A 19950-nucleotide genomic window follows, 5' to 3' on the forward strand; every position below is an offset into this window, starting at 1 on the left:
TGGTGTCATTCTGTCACGACGTGCTGCGGAATGGAGCGGAGGAAAGGCGAGGATCCAGACCGGGGAGGAAACAGGCAGGCAGGTAGGAACAATTAACAAGGGTTTATTAAGCACGCTGGACAATGAAACAATGACACCACAAGGAACACAGAACAGCAGGGGTTTAAATACATGAGGAACGGGAGCTATGGTGATTGGGAAACAAGAGGCAGGTGGGAGCAATTAACGGAGACACAGACTACAACCTAGGAGAAGACAGGACAGGGTGTGACAGTTGTGTAGTGAGATCTGCAGATCCAGCAGGTAATGGTTTCCCTTGTGCATCAACACCTGTATAACTTCCTGCTACCCTGCCCCAACGGTGCCCTAAAGCAGTTTGGACAACTTTCATGATTTCTAGACCCTTTAGACCAAAGCTGTTTCTCAACTCGTGTAAATCAGAGCAGAATTGTTCAACATCATTATTATATGGGGTCAAACCTTTGGCTGCCTGCTCTGTATCAGTCTTGAGTCCAAGGTCGATAAACAGATATTGTCGGATGATTGTCCTCTCCTACACCGAATCTGGGGTTAGCTACTTCAACCAGAGGGTAAATCCCTGCCGATGAAGTATCGTCTTTAATTTGGTCAGTGCTTAATTCTTCATCTTTATTTCTAGTTACATAACCTTCAGGCCTCAACTGTTTTGCCTACAAGGTCCTGAGCTCAGCAGCTGTTGTTTTTGGTCGTGTGACAGCAGGCACGTGCAGAGGGGGGGGGGGGGGGGGTGCTTGAGACCCTGCCCCTTTTGTCCGAAGTGCCCAAAGTGCCCTTTTTCCGGTCGTTCGTCAGATTTTACCATACAAAACTGTTATACTGTGATACAAATCGGGCACGAGGACCATGTGGAGGCAGCCGCCTCAAGCTGAAGGCTATTTTCCCTTAGACCCGCCTACAAGCTCACTGATTGGCTCTGCCGCATCATACTAACGTGTGATCGGTTGTCCTTACTGTCGCTCTACCTTGTAGCCATGGAGACGACAGACCGGTGTTTTCCCTGCGGACAGGAGTCTGCGTTCATCTAACTGTAAGTTTTTTTTCTGCCTGCTTCACGTCAGCTGGATAGATTTTAATATCAGAGCTTTTGTTTACGTGCGTTTGAGTCCGTGGTTAGTGTGTGTGGAGCAGAGTCAGGTACCTGCATGTCTGGGACAGAAAATGAGACATGAGAGAGACTTCTCCTGAAGTGTTGAAGAAACTCACAAAGAATCACGGATGTTTCTCACTCTAGATTCTCCGGGTCATAACTTCTGAATTACTAATCGAATAAGAATAATTCAAACGGTTGCTAAAAATACATAAAACCAGCTTTCCAACGAGGTATCACATGATGTAATTCATGTTACTCCAAAAATCGCTATTAGAGGGAAACCAGCTTTGCAGCGTCACTGAAAGAAACGGAGCGAACCGCGAAGGGAGAGCAGAGAACCGAAAGGAGGAGACAGTCTGATCATCTGCAACAGCAGCTTTTATAAAGTTACGGAAACGTCACAAATAAAACCCACCTGGTTGGTGTAGCGTTGTGGTTTTATGCTCTTTTATGAAAGAGGAACCATGCTACGTATTAATTCGGAATATTAATTTTTAATAAATCAATAACCAAATTTTATATTGTTCATAAGACTCAAAGGTTGTTTTCATCGATAAACTGCCGATAATATCTGAGTGTCTGTGTTTCAGTTCAATGAGGAAACCAGTTTGACGATTAAAAGTTTTAATTCTTCAAGTTAAACTAATGATTTTGAAAATTGACAAACAGGAAATAACAATCACATTGGCAACTTTGTGGGACAATATATAACAGTTGATATGCTGTTCTTGCTCAAATAGACCTTGTTACAAGTCATCCTCCCAAACTAGCTGACTCTTTAATAAACACTACGTCTCAGGGTTGACTTGTACTTCTATTTGTGCGTGAGCGTGAATCCAGTCTGAGCTTACACCTCTGTGAGCTAATCAGCGATCATCTTTACCTAGATTTAGACTCTGGCAAACTTACTTTAGCAGCACAAAGGAAGACTCTTGTTATAACTTCACCACAACTCAGTCACCTGCAGCTTATGCTATGCCCAGGCTAAAGACTTTAAGTTTAAATGTAAACCTCTTGGAGTGGGATAAAAAGTAACCAGCGCCTCACCTTCTCAGCTGTTACACGACACGACTGGAGACCCCAGGCTGGAAATTCCGTTTAAAGCCCCTTATATGAAGGAGCAAATATTTTATTTTATATGATGAAGTAAAAATATTCCAGATTTCCCGACGCAGCGGGTCAGATCACTCAACCGTTACAGTTGTCCTCCGAACTCTTCCCCAACACCCAAAAAGCCTGAGAGACAAAAAGCCCCTGCCCCCGGAGCCATCACACTTTTATTCTCTCTCACTCTCTCCTCTGGCCCCCCTTCCGTCTCCATGGCAACCCCTGCCTCGGAAGCATTCTCTGGCCTTGGGTCTTCTCCCAGCCCCCTCCGGTATCAGCCAGATGGGCGGGGGTCTTCCCTCCTCCTTCTTCCTTCTTCAGCTCAGATCAAAGGAAGTCAAACATAAGCATCTCTATTCGTGTCCCTGAAGTTCTTATCACATCCTGGGCTACACCATAAAAAGTCGATACAAGGTTAAACTACAACATAAATTTGTCATGGATAGCAGATTAGTTGAAACACACACATCATTTATGGCAGCATGAGATCAGGAGTCAAATCACCACACACAGACCTCTAGCTGAACCCTGAAGCCTGGTTTCACTAACATACAGATTTGAGATGTAATCCAGAACTGCTATTATATAATAAGACAGGTCTGGAGGAATCGAAAATCTTTATTCAACACCCCCCTTGAAACCAGGCTTCGTGAAATGGCATAAACTGCGGAAAATACTGCATATTCAAATTTCCTGGATACAAGCAAACATGTGGATTTATTGCATTCATCACTGGTGGCACCATGGCCTGGACAGACGGAGCGGCCTGAAGCTGCTGACGCAGATCGAACTCCGGAGGGCTCACTTCCTGCATCGGAACGTCCACCTTGGCAGGCGATGGTTGCATCCTGACCACACGCCTTGGTTCTTCGCACTCCTGCACGTAGTCGTTGTGGGGTGTACTGATCCAGCACCAATCTACGTCGCCTTCTCTGAAAAGTGAGAGTTGACAGGGCAAGCGCGTCTGGCCCCGCGACACATCGCGCCTGACACAATCAAAATGCTTAACTAGAGTCGAGCGTGTAATTCTCTGAAGAATCTTCTCCCTCCTCGCCACTCGAGTCCCTTTATGACTGGTACCATCAGAGACCAACACAATACGTTCCCAAACATGTGCGTTCCACGGTCCATTCGGGTTTATCCTTACAGGTTTACCATCCACCAGCCCGTAAAGTGAAACTCTCTTGGGTGGCATCACCCCAAGCCGACGTTGCTTGTTCACCAGCGGCTTCTGTCCACTGGGTGGCAGCACCAGCATCTCCTGAGAGTCTGGGCCAGACAATAGATCCTCTGATTTATCAACCTAAAAACACACACAGAGAGACTAAACAGACCTTGGTTCTGGTACCAGTCATGCATGACCTTTATGACCCCACTAGGGGTCAGCGGCACCCTACCATCATCTGTGATCATGAGGTCAGGCCTTTCTCACAGAATGCAGCCAGACACTTCTTCAGCATTAATTCTGTTAGTACAACACATTCATATAATGATATCAAACATACCACTAATAGGTATGTAAAAATCCTAGAGACCTAAAATGCAGGTCACAGGTCTTCACTGCTTCCCGCAGGAATTACACAAGTTACAGCATGCAAATTAGTAACCACAATGAATAAGTGGGCCTTTCCATCCTGATCAGATAACAGGATGTACCAATCATTCTCTCATCATGCATTAAGCAGAAGTTATCACATCAACATTCCAAGAGTCCTCAGTTAGGCCTCTTGTGCATCTAATATTAGCATATCTCGCCGGTAAGATTAACCCAATAGAGACAGTCTTACCGAGGTAATCAGCACATCCTCATCTGCTTCCTCAAATACCTCACGTGGAGATTCTGCACGGGCCATGATTCCTTGAGAATTTTCTCTACAAGGGAGATGCTACCTGCGTGCAGCTCTGTTCCTCAGTGCCCGGCGTCCACGTGGTCCCAATCTAATTGACTCAGGAGGCCCTTCCTCCTGCCATCGGGGCTGATTAGCAGATCTCCTGCTGCAGCTGGCAAAACACTTCAAAAGATGCATGAGTTTAACACAAACAGATAACATCACCAGGACCCCTCCTACGATCACAGGGACCTTGGCGTAAACCCATAATTCAGAGATTACCAGAGAGGCAACACCCACTGCCCCCTGGGCGACTACCTTAACGGCCTCTCTGATACCTAAGGTTAATCCTTGGCCAATAATTTTAAAACCCTTCTGGACAAATTGCCAATCAGACATCCTAGCTCTTTCACTCAACCAACATGTGCCTGTCCGATTGGGAAAATGAAAGGAACCAGAACAGTTCTGCTCCCAACGACCCCCACCAACAGGAATCCATGCTTGAAAGGGCCATATACCCAAGTCGCTCCTGTATTCAACAGCATCTATGTCCTCCTGACAAAAACAAGCCTTGGGGCCTTTCGAGTTGGCAAAGTAACCCCATCCTACTCCTAATGATGGGAAATTCTCTGAGTCCCAGACGACGTAAGCGCTCCAATTTGAGTGCCACCAGTGGGGGTAACCGTGAGGGTCAACAAAGCCGCCCAGTTCATAAGGATTATACACATTTTTCCCATTTTTAACAGCAATCTTCGTAGCGGGCTGGGCCAAAGTCCTGAAGCACGCATCAGACCTACACCACCTGGTTAACAGAGAATTTCGCACCCAATGTGCTTCCCTGAATCGTAAAGCTTGTTCGCGATACGCATAATCATACTCCAAGTCTCGCAGCTCTCCAGTATAATGCCCCCATGTCATATTCATAAACCGAAACTTTGAATAAGCTGGGGTGGAGTACAAATCATCTAGATGCGGACCTTGAGATCGGACCATAGTCAGTTCTATTAAACTGCCATGTTTCTCCATCCTCACGAACGGAGGAGTCATATTTACACCTTTTTTCACATTTACATCTTTAATCGTTGGGACTGTAGCTGGGTTCAACAACGCCAGTAAATTAGCCATCCAAAAGATTGTAGAGCCGAGTCTCTCTTTAGGCCTGCATTCTAACACCCCTTCTGTCAGATTGGTAGCCCACCATTGTCCAAAAAGGACATCGTACTCTGTCACTCGCCCTGGCTTATCGAACCCGTTTGGGGCAAAATGTCCCATTAAGCCATGAACATCCTCCGTCCACATTTCATATGACACATTCAGAGCCCATCTCTTCGATGTGCTATTCACAAGCCATGCATCATGACTCGTTTTCGGAATCATACCAGGAAAAGGACCTCGTACATGTCCACCTAAGGACATTAACTCCCATATATAATTATTCCACCATGTTCTGGGGTATTTTGGGTCACTAGTTAACTTCTTAATACATCTCCACACGCTGTCCGCCTCTCCTTTGTCCCAGGCCAGACGTGGGATGATCATAAAATATTCTGTCATTCCATCTATCAGGCTCCTGTTCAGCACATGCGGAGCATGAATGAAGTTTAATTTAACTCCCTTTGGGGTTACATGCAATGTCATGGGTAACAGTTGTTTTCCCTTTCCTAAAGGGATCATTTTGTAAGCTGAAAAAGCTTTAGTTCTGTCCAACCAAATACTCTGTGGACTAGGAAGCCTGTGGCCTTTCGTCTGCGCCTTAGCAGCACGCGTCTGCCTCCTCAAGTGAGGGGTCACAGCCGTGTCTGCGTCTTGTGGAGCAATCAGCTGCGACATGGGGGGTAGGGAACCCCCCTCCATTGCCCAGCTATCATTCCCAGCTGCAGTTCCATTCGGGAACGCAAGGAGTCTGAATATCATGCAATCAGAAACCTTATCAAAACCAGTTATATATTCTCCCCAGACAGTTAGTACCCCAAAATGGTAGATTTTAGTAATACATTCCACAGGTTGTACATCAACTGTGAAATCCCACACTTTAAGCTTTCCTTCCTCCCATCCTAACAGCCCATAAGTAGAATTATGGCTGTCGGTGACATTATTAAGCTGCTCTAACCACATCAGCCAGCCGGTAGATGTGGGTCTACAGGCCTCGCCTGGATCAGGGATTGGACAGCCCTGTGTAACAGCCTTACAATATTCCATCCACTGAGTGGCATTAAAGTTCTCCTCATGAGGAGTCAAGCACGACACTCTAGGCAGGTCTAGGGTTCCTGGTCGCTTGTGAACCCACCCTTTAACCACAGCCGTGGTCTTGAGTGTTACAACTCGTGAAACAGGCATTGAGATAAAAGATATCGCTACCACACAGATTAATAAGCCGATACAACATAAGATACCTCCTCTCCAACTCTCCCAGCAAGTCTTATCAGGAGGTCGTGTGAGGAGCCGATCTAGCTCCTCCTCCTCCCACTCTCCGCAGGAATCCATGAATCTCTGTTGCCTGTAGAGACGAGGAGAATTAGGCAGAGAGCTTCATCATACACATTTTTCTCAATTCACCTGTGGCCTTGGCGCAGCCACGGTGTCCCTTGTAAATAGCCCGGGGGTCTCCGCGTGCCGATCCCACTCCAAGTTTACTGCTATTAAAACACCATCACTCTTCTTGAGTGAGTCTCTCCAAACATCCAGCTTCCTCCAGCCTTTTTCTGTTTTAACTAATACTTGCGTCTGACTTCTGGTTATTGACAAGTCATTACATGTTGGTACAGTAGCTGAGGTGTACCAATCCTTATCTGTTGTCTCATGACGAACCTGTCTCCTTTCCCACTCGTCAGTGGTTATAGGAAACTTGCCTCGCCTGTCTCTCCAACACAGCTGTGGTTCAGTAGCTTCCCACAGCACCTTTCCCCAAGGTGAGAAAGTTTCACTCAAACTCCCTCCCTTTCTAGTACACACTATCTCTTTAAAGCAATTCTCCCAATATGCCTGGGAGCATGTCAAGCCTGACAGGTGACTCATCTCAGGAACCAGCAACACCACCGGGTAAATTCGCACCCCACATGAACTGGAACAACTGGAGAGTCTTCCTTTGTCCACTCTGCAACATTTTCTAGATTCATCAACACTATGATGATCCAAACGACCAATTCTTGTTTTGCCTGCTTTACTCATCCAACAATCTGCACACCACGCCACTTTCATCACACCATGTAATTCCACAGCATTTGTGGGTGAAGGATTTTTTCTCAGAACTTTGTCTTTAAGAAATCTCGGGCCTTCCCATTTTATCTCAGCAACTTCATTGCCACAGTTTGCGCATGTACCAGGTCTGTAAACTGACCAGCTGAAGCACTCCTCATCACAACTTTGCCCTTGTACTTTACCTAATGTAATCCCCCCTGAGCTTGATGCACTCAGCAGCCATATTGGGGATGCAATTCCACCTTCATTTAGTGGGACCCACTTCTTTACAGTCTCCAAGCCAGACTGTTTTTTGGTTAGGGGTTGCACATCTGATTGTGTTCCCTTCATGGTTCCCCTCAATCTTTTCAACTTTTCCATCCTGGGGTCTTTTATGCAGGAAGCTTCTCTCTTGTTCTCCCTGTGGAGAGACAGAGGGTGTGTCTTTAGCAGTTTCTTGTCTTAAAGGCTGTTCTAATAGAGCCTTATTAATAGCCAGAACTGCTCCTGGAGAATCCCATTCCTTCAAGTTCAAGGTTTTTATCGCTTCTTTAACGGTGCGAACTGCTCTCTCAGCCACTCCATTTGTGTGTGGCTTGTAAGGAATGGACCACTGGATTATCAGTCCTTCATTCTCCAGTAGCTCCAGAACAACTTTATTTTTGAAATGTGGTGCATTATCCATCCTGATAGCTTTTATTTGTGGATAACACACCAGGATTCTCGCTAGGCAATCTGCAATCCTTCCTGCTGTCATATTGGGCAAAGGGAACATACCCCCTATACTCTCCCCCCTGTTCCCTTTGACCACCAGGAAATACTTATTGCCCCTTCGTGTTCTCTTTAGCTCTCCAATGTCACAAGAGACAGAGGTCAAACCTTCTGGACCAATACGGTCGCCAATCACTTTCTCTGTGGGTTGTTTACCCAGCTCTAAGCATAGAGCGCAGTGTGATTTAACATCTCTCAGCACAGAGTCCAAATGGGGGATGCAAACTGCATTCTGCAAGCACCACTTCTTCAGCCTCTGAGAGCCAGGGTGCCCCAAAGTTTCATGCAGCTTCTCCACCAGGTCGTAGTCAGATTCTGTACTGTCATGCAAAACCAATCTCACCCTTCTGGTCTGCACTAGCCTGTCCACCTCAGCATTTCCTCTGGCAGCAGAGGTGTCACTCAGTGTGTGGGCCGGCTGGTGTCGAACCTGGAAGTTACCTTTTCTCAGCGCACATGATGTACCCATAGCTTCTAATACAGCTGTGAGCTCTGCTTTCTGAGCAGAACCTGCAATTCTCCCATTTCTCTGAGAGGTCCTCTTGTTATTTACATATTTAATCCATGCCCAGAATGCCATAACATCATTCTGTGTTTTTCTGTGTCTCTGTGCTCAAAAGCACAGTGACTGTTTTTACAAAGTTCAATGACCTCACTCACTCTCCTCTGTGAGCACACGGTCATTATTCATCAGTCTCCCCCCCCCTTGCTTCTAAGCCCTCGCTTTAAGGCCTGGAGAGACTGCATTCTTTCTGACAGCTTTGGTATATTTTCACCATAAAACCCCAGCTTTCCAGCACTCCTTCAAGCTGTAGCAGGGTTTTTTGGCAGCGTGATGTTTTCAAAAACTTTCACATCTACCTTTCTCCCTTCAGGAGTGTATTGATATCCCAGAAACTTTATATTTCAGATCAACAAGTAACTCGTTCCAATCCTCCACCCCCCTGCCCATTGGATTCTGAGGCACACACGGGGGAGGGGTAGCTTGAATTACATATAGCTCTCCTTTGCACAATCCACAATCATCCTTGATTTTTTGGCAAAGTTAATAGTTTTCATCTCCCGTCTGAGAAGGGCTTTCTTTTTCTAATCAATCAAAGCTCCCTGAACAATCCTGTCCATTTCTTTATCCACATCTACAACAGCTCCTCTCACCCCCACCTGAAAATCATGATCTGGCACAAGGCTTGCTGGATGAGTAAAATCAGACAGATTATTTTGCACAAGCTCCACCAAGTCTGAAATGCACAACCAACTAGCATATTTCGGCGCAGGCATGCATAAAGCGGGCATTTTATCATTGAACGCGGGTTGAAAATCAATATCTGACCCATCTGCTAGACGTGCTGAGCGTAACTCACTAACCTCTGTTAGAAAACATCGCTCCCACTCCAGCTGGGTCGTCACGAGCCCACAAGCTCTCAATATCAGCCATCCTCTCACCGCGTTCTTCCTCCCTCGCTTACTGCAGCCATCCCTAAATTTTCCCTCAGTTACACGAGTATCTTTACTCATAAAGATCACCTCGCATCAAAATCGTTGTCCTTTAAAGGCAGGGTGTGCGTGCACACACACCAGCAGCAACCTAGCTGTTCTGCCCCGGATTACGTCCACGAGGTCAGGAATTGCAACCTGCGACTTCATTCTATTTTGTGAGAATCTTTTACGAGGCCACTCACTTTCCTGCGTGTGAGAATTCTGCTAAGAGGTTCTCACAAAACCCCTTTGCGCCGTGTGCACCTGGTGGAGAGAAGCGCACTTCTACGGAACCGATCCAACCGGACCAGTGCGTTCCAACACACTTCCAGCTACTGGACTTCAGAATCTAAACTCATAGGCTCCCTAAGCGGCCCCCTTCGGCCAATATAGCCGGCTCCTTAGGGACAAATTGGCCGCCCTTGCGGACAATTTTCCCAGTTCCGGACTTTCTAAGCTCACAACAGGTTGTTTACTCAACTGCGAAATCACAGCCCCACGTTATTGGGCGCCATGTTACAAGTCATCCTCCCAAACTAGCTGACTCTTTAATAAACACTACGTCTCAGGGTTGACTTGTACTTCTATTTGTGCGTGAGCGTGAATCCAGTCTGAGCTTACACCTCTGTGAGCTAATCAGCGATCATCTTTACCTAGATTTAGACTCTGGCAAACTTACTTTAGCAGCACAAAGGAAGACTCTTGTTATAACTTCACCACAACTCAGTCACCTGCAGCTTATGCTATGCCCAGGCTAAAGACTTTAAGTTTAAATGTAAACCTCTTGGAGTGGGATAAAAAGTAACCAGCGCCTCACCTTCTCAGCTGTTACACGACACGACTGGAGACCCCAGGCTGGAAATTCCGTTTAAAGCCCCTTATATGAAGGAGCAAATATTTTATTTTATATGATGAAGTAAAAATATTCCAGATTTCCCGACGCAGCGGGTCAGATCACTCAACCGTTACAGTTGTCCTCCGAACTCTTCCCCAACACCCAAAAAGCCTGAGAGACAAAAAGCCCCTGCCCCCGGAGCCATCACACTTTTATTCTCTCTCACTCTCTCCTCTGGCCCCCCTTCCGTCTCCATGGCAACCCCTGCCTCGGAAGCATTCTCTGGCCTTGGGTCTTCTCCCAGCCCCCTCCGGTATCAGCCAGATGGGCGGGGGTCTTCCCTCCTCCTTCTTCCTTCTTCAGCTCAGATCAAAGGAAGTCAAACATAAGCATCTCTATTCGTGTCCCTGAAGTTCTTATCACATCCTGGGCTACACCATAAAAAGTCGATACAAGGTTAAACTACAACATAAATTTGTCATGGATAGCAGATTAGTTGAAACACACACATCATTTATGGCAGCATGAGATCAGGAGTCAAATCACCACACACAGACCTCTAGCTGAACCCTGAAGCCTGGTTTCACTAACATACAGATTTGAGATGTAATCCAGAACTGCTATTATATAATAAGACAGGTCTGGAGGAATCGAAAATCTTTATTCAACAGACCTTCTGGTGAACTTATGAAGATTGGGAATGTTGTGAGTTGTGAGAGTGATATGATGTGATTATGGATGCGTGTGGGTGCAAAGTGTGGTGAGATGAGGTGAGATGGATGCGTGTGTGCATCTGATTTTGCTTCAGGAAGAAACAGGTGTCTGAGTGAAAAGTGATGGTTTGAATAAACTTAGGTTTAGTTGGAAAAGATGCATCAAAACGCTATACACCGTGTTCTGTCTCACCGAACGCTTGTGGACCCTCTTTCGGATCCGGGCCGTGGAGGATGTTGTGGTTCATCCAGATGACACTCAACGGCTGACAGGGAAGACGTAGGTGTCGAACGGAACCGGTCCAGAGTTGCCCTCGGTACACGTTGATGGTAAAGCGTTTTGTCGACGCGCTTTCTTAAGTTAATTCACTCAGAAATCAAAAGACTCGGTAATGAGTCTGCGTTAGAAGTCGCGATTCAGCTATTCTGCCTGGCTTGGCAGGAACAGCGTGAAAGGGGGGAGAAACGAGCCAGCCGGCTCTGCCCCCCCTTTGGTTCTCTCTCTTTCGTTGTCAAGCCCGAACTGGCATCATAAGACAGAAACTTACCAAAAACCTTTCTCTTCTCAAAGCAAACGTGTGCGTCATCAAATGTGTCTGGAGTTTACTGTGGGAAGATGTGTGTGAATGTTTGTGTGCTTGAGTGTGAAGGTCAGTACCAAACATTCTTAACACTATTTAAGAATGGATTCATTAATCCATTATAATTACCCCAAAGCATAATAGTCATTCATTTGATTAAACACATTTATAATGAGCAAAATGATAATGGTTACTTTAACATTAAAATCAAGAAAAAGAAGTTTAAACTTTATGTTTTGACTTGGTCTGGGTACAACTCATGGAAACATCTTCTGGTAGACTGCAGGTGGCTGATGTTATGGTTTCCTCCCAGACTCGCTGGCGTTCAGGTCTTAATCTGTGGGTGAAAGTTCTCAATGACCCAGCTTTGACCCAGCTGAGTCCAGCACCACCATTGTGCCAGAAAACCCATATTTCCTCACGTTACAGATCCCCCTTTTTGTGACGACATGGTGGTCAACAGAGGCCACCTGACGTCACAACCACAATAACTTGATGTACTCGTGAAGGTAGACATCCCAGAGGAAGGCAGGAACGATGAAGCGTCACCACGGGTCTCGTGTAGAAGGGAGTCTATCCTGATCAGATGATTAAGGCCAAAACTGTTGCAATCATTGTAAAGTAATCCACTTAGGGAATCTTGAAAGCAGAGCTATTTCAATAGCAGTTAATTTCATCAGCAATAATGCAAAGGATAAGCAGCTCGTGTGCCACACGGAGCTGGGCAGGTGATGTATTCCTCAGGCGTAGTCCAGGCGAAGTCCAGCGCAGACCTCGACCCATCTCGAACCACGACCGAAGCCCCATGCGACAGGAAACCAGTTGAAGGATGGTGAAGATGACCCCTCTGATGGGATGTAGTCCATACGAGCTCGGAGAAGGAGACAAAGTGAGACAGCCCACACGATAGATAGCATTTGATGCAACTCAAAGAAATCAATCAAAACCTATCTATGGGTGCCTCTGGGAAAATGTGGATGCCTTTTGTGAATTATCTAAAGAAGAAATGTTCTGCACCCTGCTCTACATGTCATGTAAAAACGTGATGCAGAGAAAACACAAATAAAAGAAAGTAAATCCTAACTGATATGTGAAACTCAGCAGGCTGCATTAATTAAAGGCATATATATAAAAGAAATAATCATGAAAATGAAAGGCAAATTGGCTTGTGGCCCTTTAAGGGAAATAGTAACAAAATAAAATTAACTTTGTAATCAAATATAATCATGCTACACAAAGCACTAATAAAAGATAGAGATGTAAATCAATTCCAAAAATGTCAATCAGTAGGTTAGTAATCCCTAAAAATGTGAGTTAGTAACAGGACCCTGGCTGGAGGCAGGTAACCTGAAAAAAAAATTCAAAGGATATCACATTTGTTAAAAATTCATCCCACAAACGAGATAATTTGTAACGGTCCACCAGTTAGTGGAAAAGAATTCGGTCAGAATAGAGTTGTTCAGTAAGCGTTTTGAATCTGGTATTGCGGACCCACAGAGACACGAGTTTGGACGTATCTGTGGGAGCAGGCTCATAAGCGATTTGGTTATCAAACTGTTTGTATCTTGTGTTACGAACCCACAGGGAAACTTGTTTGAATTTACCTGAGGGTTCCGTCCGGTACTCGAGCGAAGCTGATGGTTTAGCTGTTAGATCAGAACCTGATTTTACCTGCTCAAAGTTGTGTTGCAGCTTTACGGAGGCGACTTTGTTGTGATCAGAAATAGTAGTGAACTGGAAATGCGAAAATGATGCTCGCAAAGCAGGAGGAGGCTCCCCACCCCCCTTTTGTTGCTCAAACTTAAGCCATGTCTGTGAGACAGGAGAAGCATAACAAAGAACAGTTCTTAAGCTCTTAAAAGCCCTATTACCAAGAAGATGCACATTGTCACCTGGATCGTGCTGAAAGAGTAGGTGTTCAGATGTCCAAAGACCTGGAGGTGTTGGACTTGGAGGTTCTGAAAAGGAGTGATCCAATGATGGTTGTGTCACGGGTGTCAAAGCAAACCTAGCCATGTTTAGAATCAGATACAGACATGACACTATCGAAAGGAACATGTTCTGTCCTGAAAACTGAAGCCAAGAATACTTTATTCCCAAGAATGATGGAGGTTCCCACACAGAATCAGAAAAACCCGGTTTAACCAGAGTAGTTACAGACTGACTAGAACTCCGCCCCGTAGAAGGTGCAGCACCTAACCCCGGGTCGGAGGTCAATGTCGTCAGCTGAATTGGTGGAAGGTCAGTGTCGAGTCCTGCAATGACCCGCCCGCTCGGAGGAGGGGTTCCCCCGAACAGCCTGAAGTCCGCAACGGAAAACTCAGCGCCACCCGGCACCCCCCTTTTGTCAGGAGGGGCCCCGAGCAGAGCATTACTGCACGCACCTACTGCTCCCGGGCCGGGTGGCCATCCCGTGCCCGTGAGAGAGGTGTGCGCAGCAACCACTGAGCCACCTTCAATATCGCCACTGACCACAGGACTGCTGGAAACCGCAGGGTTTTCCGCGTCGTCGTGGTCACCTGTAAGAGAAATCACAGGAAATAGAACACAGAGGCCAGAGACTAAGTCACACCCCTGTGAAAGGAGAAAAGAATTGGCCACCGTATTAGCAGAGGTCACAAACTGAAAAGTGACAAGGTCATTCACATAAAGGTCAAGATGTCCGGGCACAAACCCTGCAAATGGCATGGTAGCTCCGTCCGGAGACCACAAGTGTTTCACGGCGGCTGACGTTTCCATCACGCCCCGATAAAGAAGCTGGTTTGTGCATGAGGCGGACTGACGAGTAAAGCAGACCTCTGACTGAAGTGGTGGATCACAGCCTGAAGATTTCACACCCATGCTGGAGGGATGGTCAGCCTCTAACATGGATGACAGAGAAGAAGCATCAGGAACCAAAGGGTTAAGCACAACCTGTTTGTCAGAGAGGTTAACCATAGGCTCAAGAGATTTATTCAGCTTAAAAGCAGCAGAGAAAGTGTTGTTTATTTCAAACCTTGATATTGATGGTGGGTTTTTGACCCCCTGGAAGAAATAAAAGTAAAGAAAAAGCGTTATGACTGTAAACAGCATGTTGTTTGAATTCACGTCATGAATTGCAGACCAGAACCACCTCTGACCCAGTGCAGCTGGCACCGAACCGCTGCCACTAGTCCCCACCGTGTCCGACCGGCGGCACCCGACTAATGCGGGCCCGTTCGGGCGGGCGGAGGGACCAGCTTTGCCCAGCCGGTGAACAGTCTCCTGCGTCTTGGCATGTTCTGGAAGCAGAACGTCAGAGAACCTTACATCAGGTGTAACAGTGCAAGAAAGATTTTGTCGTGTCTCGTCCATCTCTCATTAAGTTCAGAGCAACTCGCGTTTTTACCTTCTGAGCCGACGTAAAACTCCGGGCAAATTCCTTAATTTATCTCACAATCAAGGACTGTCCGTAGCGTACTTAACTTTATGACACAGGGTAAAACAAGGAATTGTTGATAGAGAAATGAATACACACAACTTCACAAGATGGAAGAAAAAGTCATGGATCCGAGCGATGGAGGCTGTGAAAGCCGACCCGTTCACCGGTCCAAAATAAAAATAAAAAAATAATAAACCCTACGCTGCCGAGATGTTATCAGACGGACAAACATAGCAAAATGTAGATTCTACACACCGTAGTGAATTACAAGAATCACCGCCAATGCGGGTTTTGTGAGGACACAGACTGACTGTGTCAGAAATGGTATGACAATTTAACGGGACGCGTTCCCTTTTTGTCCAACTGTGGCCCGCTAGCTTAGCTCTCCGGCTAGGTCTAGCGTCCTTTGTCTGTAGCGACCAGACTTAAATTTTCCCGATTAACAAGCAGGCATCTCGCTCCGCTTGTAAAAACGGACTTTTAAAGCGTACGCAATCTGGATGCAGTAACGCGTGACGGCCATGCTTCGACTTACGACGTTTACCAAGCGATCTAAGCTACGGTAGGTGCCTCCGAGCATTCCGTTTAGATTCGGCTGTGATCAGTCGCCTATGCAATGGAAATATTTTCCACAATAGCTCGCCCACAGTGTCAACACACTGAGACGAAGGGTGTCCGAGAATTTAGTTTCGGTTCGGAGGTTCGGAGAATTTAGTGTTAATTTTAGGAACTGAGGATAAGCTGCTCACGGTAGCTCACCCAGCAAGGTTCAGAGCGGAAATGTAGCTTCCCGACCTGAAGAGATTAGAGACGCGGCGGCGCGTCAAAATGGACAGAATTTAGTCAAAAGCACAACTCACACGTTCGCTCCGAAGGCGAAGATGGGATAAATCAAAGTATTGTCTGTAATTTGCGGTCAATTTGAGATCGGAGATCTTCCCCGTCAAGTTTCCACCAGGACGTCTCCCGGAAGAGTGACTTCAGCGGAATAATTTCCGGTTTTTTCAAAATAAGACATCAAAGTGAAACACAGAGAAAAGCGTTGTTTGTAGCTTTTAGATGTTAGAAATCAGACATATCGCAGATATAGAAAACTGGACACGCTCGCCATTAATGTAGCGTTGTGGTTTTATGCTCTTTTATGAAAGAGGAACCATGCTACGTATTAATTCGGAATATTAATTTTTAATAAATCAATAACCAAATTTTATATTGTTCATAAGACTCAAAGGTTGTTTTCATCGATAAACTGCCGATAATATCTGAGTGTCTGTGTTTCAGTTCAATGAGGAAACCAGTTTGACGGTTAAAAGTTTTAATTCTTCAAGTTAAACTAATGATTTTGAAAATTGACAAACAGGAAATAACAATCACATTGGCAACTTTGTGGGACAATATTTAACAGTTGATATGCTGTTCTTGCTCAAATAGACCTTCTGATGAATTTATGAAGATTGGGAATGTTGTGAGTTGTGAGAGTGATATGATGTGATTATGGATGCGTGTGGGTGCAAAGTGTGGTGAGATGAGGTGAGATGGATGCGTGTGTGCATCTGATTTTGCTTCAGGAAGAAACAGGTGTCTGAGTGCAAAGTGATGGTTTGAATAAACTTAGGTTTAGTTGGAAAAGATGCATCAAAACGCTATACACCGTGTTCTGTCTCACCGAACGCTTGTGGACCCTCTTTCGGATCCGGGCCGTAGAGGATGTTGTGGTTCATCCAGATGACACTCAACGGCTGACAGGGAAGACGTAGGTGTCGAACGGAACCGGTCCAGAGTTGCCCTCGGTACACGTTGATGGTAAAGCGTTTTGTCGACGCGCTTTCTTAAGTTAATTCACTCAGAAATCAAAAGACTCGGTAATGAGTCTGCGTTAGAAGTCGCGATTCAGCTATTCTGCCTGGCTTGGCAGGAACAGCGTGAAAGGGGGGAGAAACGAGCCAGCCGGCTCTGCCCCCCCCTTTGGTTCTCTCTCTTTCGTTGTCAAGCCCGAACTGGCATCATAAGACAGAAACTCACCAAAAACCTTTCTCTTCTCAAAGCAAACGTGTGCGTCATCAAATGTGTCTGGAGTTTACTGTGGGAAGATGTGTGTGAATGTTTGTGTGCTTGAGTGTGAAGGTCAGTACCAAACATTCTCAACACTATTTAAGAATGGATTCATTAATCCATTATAATTACCCCAAAGCATAATAGTCATTCATTTGATTAAACACATTTATAATGAGCAAAATGATAATGGTTACTTTAACATTAAAATCAAGAAAAAGAAGTTTAAACTTTATGTTTTGACTTGGTCTGGGTACAACTCATGGAAACATCTTCTGGTAGACTGCAGGTGGCTGATGTTATGGTTTCCTCCCAGACTCGCTGGCGTTCAGGTCTTAATCTGTGGGTGAAAGTTCTCAATGACCCAGCTTTGACCCAGCTGAGTCCAGCACCACCATTGTGCCAGAAAACCCATATTTCCTCACGTTACATTGGTCAGGTGTCCCAGAAGGCTAATTCTGTCATGGCAGGAGGAAGTTTCTTGACCCACGACATGCAGAATCACCATACGGAGAACAAGAAAGTAAGTAAAAAGGTTTTTATTACTACATAAAGAGCGATGTGAGAGACGGGAGCAGACGAGACGCAGGACTGGCAGCAGGAATCCAGGGGGGAGATTCTAAGGAGGGAGACAGAGTGAATATGAGGTGAAAACAAATGGAAACGTTGTCGGAAAGACTGGTCTTACTGTTTCTAGGTAGTGGTATTTGTACAGGAAGGTTGCTAGGTCCGGGTGAGCTGAGGAGAGCCACAGGGAAGGATATTGTTTTGTCCAGAGGTGCAGGAACAGGAATGGATGTTGGAAGGTGAGCGGCTGAGAGCGGGCGGCCAGGGGATGAAGCAGTGTGTCAGGCAGGTTGAGATCCGGGTCTTGTTCTGGAGCTGTTGAGAGATTGTGAGGAACCTGGAGGAGAGCAGGAAAGGGCATCAGGGGGGTTTTCAGACGTCAGGTTAATCAGAGCAAAAATACAAAGTCAAGGTCGGGTCGGAGGCTAGAGCTACCCAAAGAGTAATCATCCGGCGTGGTGAAGTGTCACACTGCTCCTTAAATCTCCTGGACCTTGATGGTGAGATCAGCTGCAGCTGGCAGCTCTCAGACACGCCCACCTGTGAAAACAATACTCAGGAGAAAACATGGTTACAGGCTGACAGCTCACCACGGACCATGACAGTTTCTGTAGATGGTGACATGAGGAGGCACAGATTAAAGTCACACTGGTTTTTATTTGAACACTCAACTGTTTACTAAATGATTCAGCTTCATTCCAGCATTATTTATACGTACAGTAAATATTTATTTAGCTGAAAATATAAGGTTATCAGTGCAGAATTTTATTAGTTGACTTTTTGTAATGAAATGTTTACATTTAACCTTTTATCTGCTTATTAATCTTCATAATGCTGGTAGAAATGAAGCTACAGTTGTGAAGTAGCCCATGAGTGTTATTTTATGATACCTAGTATTTATTTTACTGTATCCCGTTCTCTGGACCAGAGCGTAGACCTGTGGTCACAGACAGGCTGCAGTCATTAAACTGGTTAACATGAGGTCAGGGGTCACACTGTTTTCTGAGTGTTTGCAACATAGTTCTGAGTTTAAATAGTTCTTTTGACATAGTTTGCTCAAGTCATTTTGAAGTTCCTGTTTAGTAATAAATGTAAAGAAAATTCAAATCTGTTTTTTTTTTCATTTAAGCTGCAGTTTTACAGACTTTAATAAACATAAACACAAATACAAACCAGACACTGAAAGCTGAGGTTGTTCTAAAAAAAGGAGCAGAGTTACAAACATTTTACACTTTATTACAATTTTAAAGCCATAAAACAAAAGAAAATACTTGTTATATTTATGGTCATAAGAGTGTTAAACATGATAAATTTTCTGCCTCCCACAAAGAGATGGTAAAAGTGAATGTGAGCATAATTATATATGTTTTATTACTTTATTATGTATTTTTTATTATTGACTATTACTCCAAAGAGTTCAGATGAAGGCAACTGAACTTCTCTGATTTCTTTAAAACATTTCACTTCTCCTCTGAGGAGCTTTGTCAGTTCTAACTGGAATATGGGAGAGTCAAGCTCATAAGCTGTAGCTTTCTGTTGTTATTTAAAGAGCAGAAACTACTCTGAGTACCCCGCCTCTCCATCTCCTGATGAGTCGTTAGCCTCTATTGATGGTGAGTCATCATGTTGATTAGATGCAGGAAGATGTGACCTAGACTGAAACTGAATGAGATTCAAAAAAAAGTTTTAATCTTTTAAACAACGCTGTTGGTCCTCTTGGTCCTTGTTCTGGTTTTCTAAAACCCTGTGTTAAAAACCTTGGTGTGTTTTTAGACGGTTCTTTTAATCTTTACAGACAGGTGAGTGCAGTGGTCCAATCAGGTTTTTATCATTTAAGGCAGATAGCAAAGGTGAAGCCATACCTTCCTGCTAATGTCCTTGAACATGTCATCCACCTGTTCGTGTCCTGCCGATTGGACTACTGCAACTCCCTGTATTCTGGCCTGGACCAGTCCTCCCCACACCGACTTCAGCTGGTCCAAAATGCAGCGGCTCGCTTGCTGACTGGAACCAGCAAGTGGGATCACATAACCCCGGTTCTGGCCTCTCTCCATTGGGCTTCCTGTCTCTTACAGGATCTGTTTCAAAATTTTACTTTTTGTTTTTAAATCCCTTCATGGCCTGGCCCCAGTTTACATCTCTGAGCTGCTGTCCGCTTACGTCCCTGCCAGAACCATGAGGTCCAGTTCTCAAGCTCTTTTAACAGTTCCAAAAACCCGCCACAAGACTCGCGGCGACAGAGCGTTCTCTGTGGTTGGTCCCAAACTGTGGAACAAGCTACCTCTCAACATCAGGACCACACAGAATCTAGAG

At 45.4% G+C, this 19950-nt stretch overlaps 2 protein-coding genes across 3 annotated transcripts in view; one reads left to right on the forward strand and one right to left on the reverse strand.

Annotated features, from left to right (window-relative positions):
• The first annotated feature begins 982 nt into the window (after window positions 1-982).
• The window catches only part of LOC139063606 (oocyte zinc finger protein XlCOF6-like), a 158028-nt gene continuing 139060 nt past the window's right edge, over window positions 983-19950 (forward strand). The window contains exon 1 of the mRNA XM_070545971.1: window positions 983-1066. The gene's annotated coding sequence lies outside the window, so the exon portion shown is untranslated. The remainder of the gene's footprint in view (window positions 1067-19950) is intronic.
• On the reverse strand, window positions 2222-10311 carry LOC139063619 (uncharacterized). 2 transcript variants are annotated; one of them, XM_070546005.1, is made up of 2 exons: window positions 9379-10311; window positions 2222-3539 (listed from the first exon to the last, which is right to left on the reverse strand). In XM_070546005.1, exons 1-2 carry the CDS (start codon window positions 9526-9528, stop codon window positions 2859-2861), a joined length of 831 nt encoding a protein of 276 aa, XP_070402106.1. In that variant the 5' UTR covers window positions 9529-10311; the 3' UTR covers window positions 2222-2858. The 2 variants fall into 2 exon arrangements, with proteins under 2 accessions (XP_070402106.1, XP_070402107.1); XM_070546006.1 differs by lacking the exon at window positions 9379-10311 and adding an exon at window positions 3634-3766.

Source organism: Nothobranchius furzeri, chromosome 17 (assembly GCF_043380555.1).
Source record: "Nothobranchius furzeri strain GRZ-AD chromosome 17, NfurGRZ-RIMD1, whole genome shotgun sequence".
Classification (NCBI taxonomy): Eukaryota; Metazoa; Chordata; class Actinopteri; order Cyprinodontiformes; family Nothobranchiidae; genus Nothobranchius; species Nothobranchius furzeri.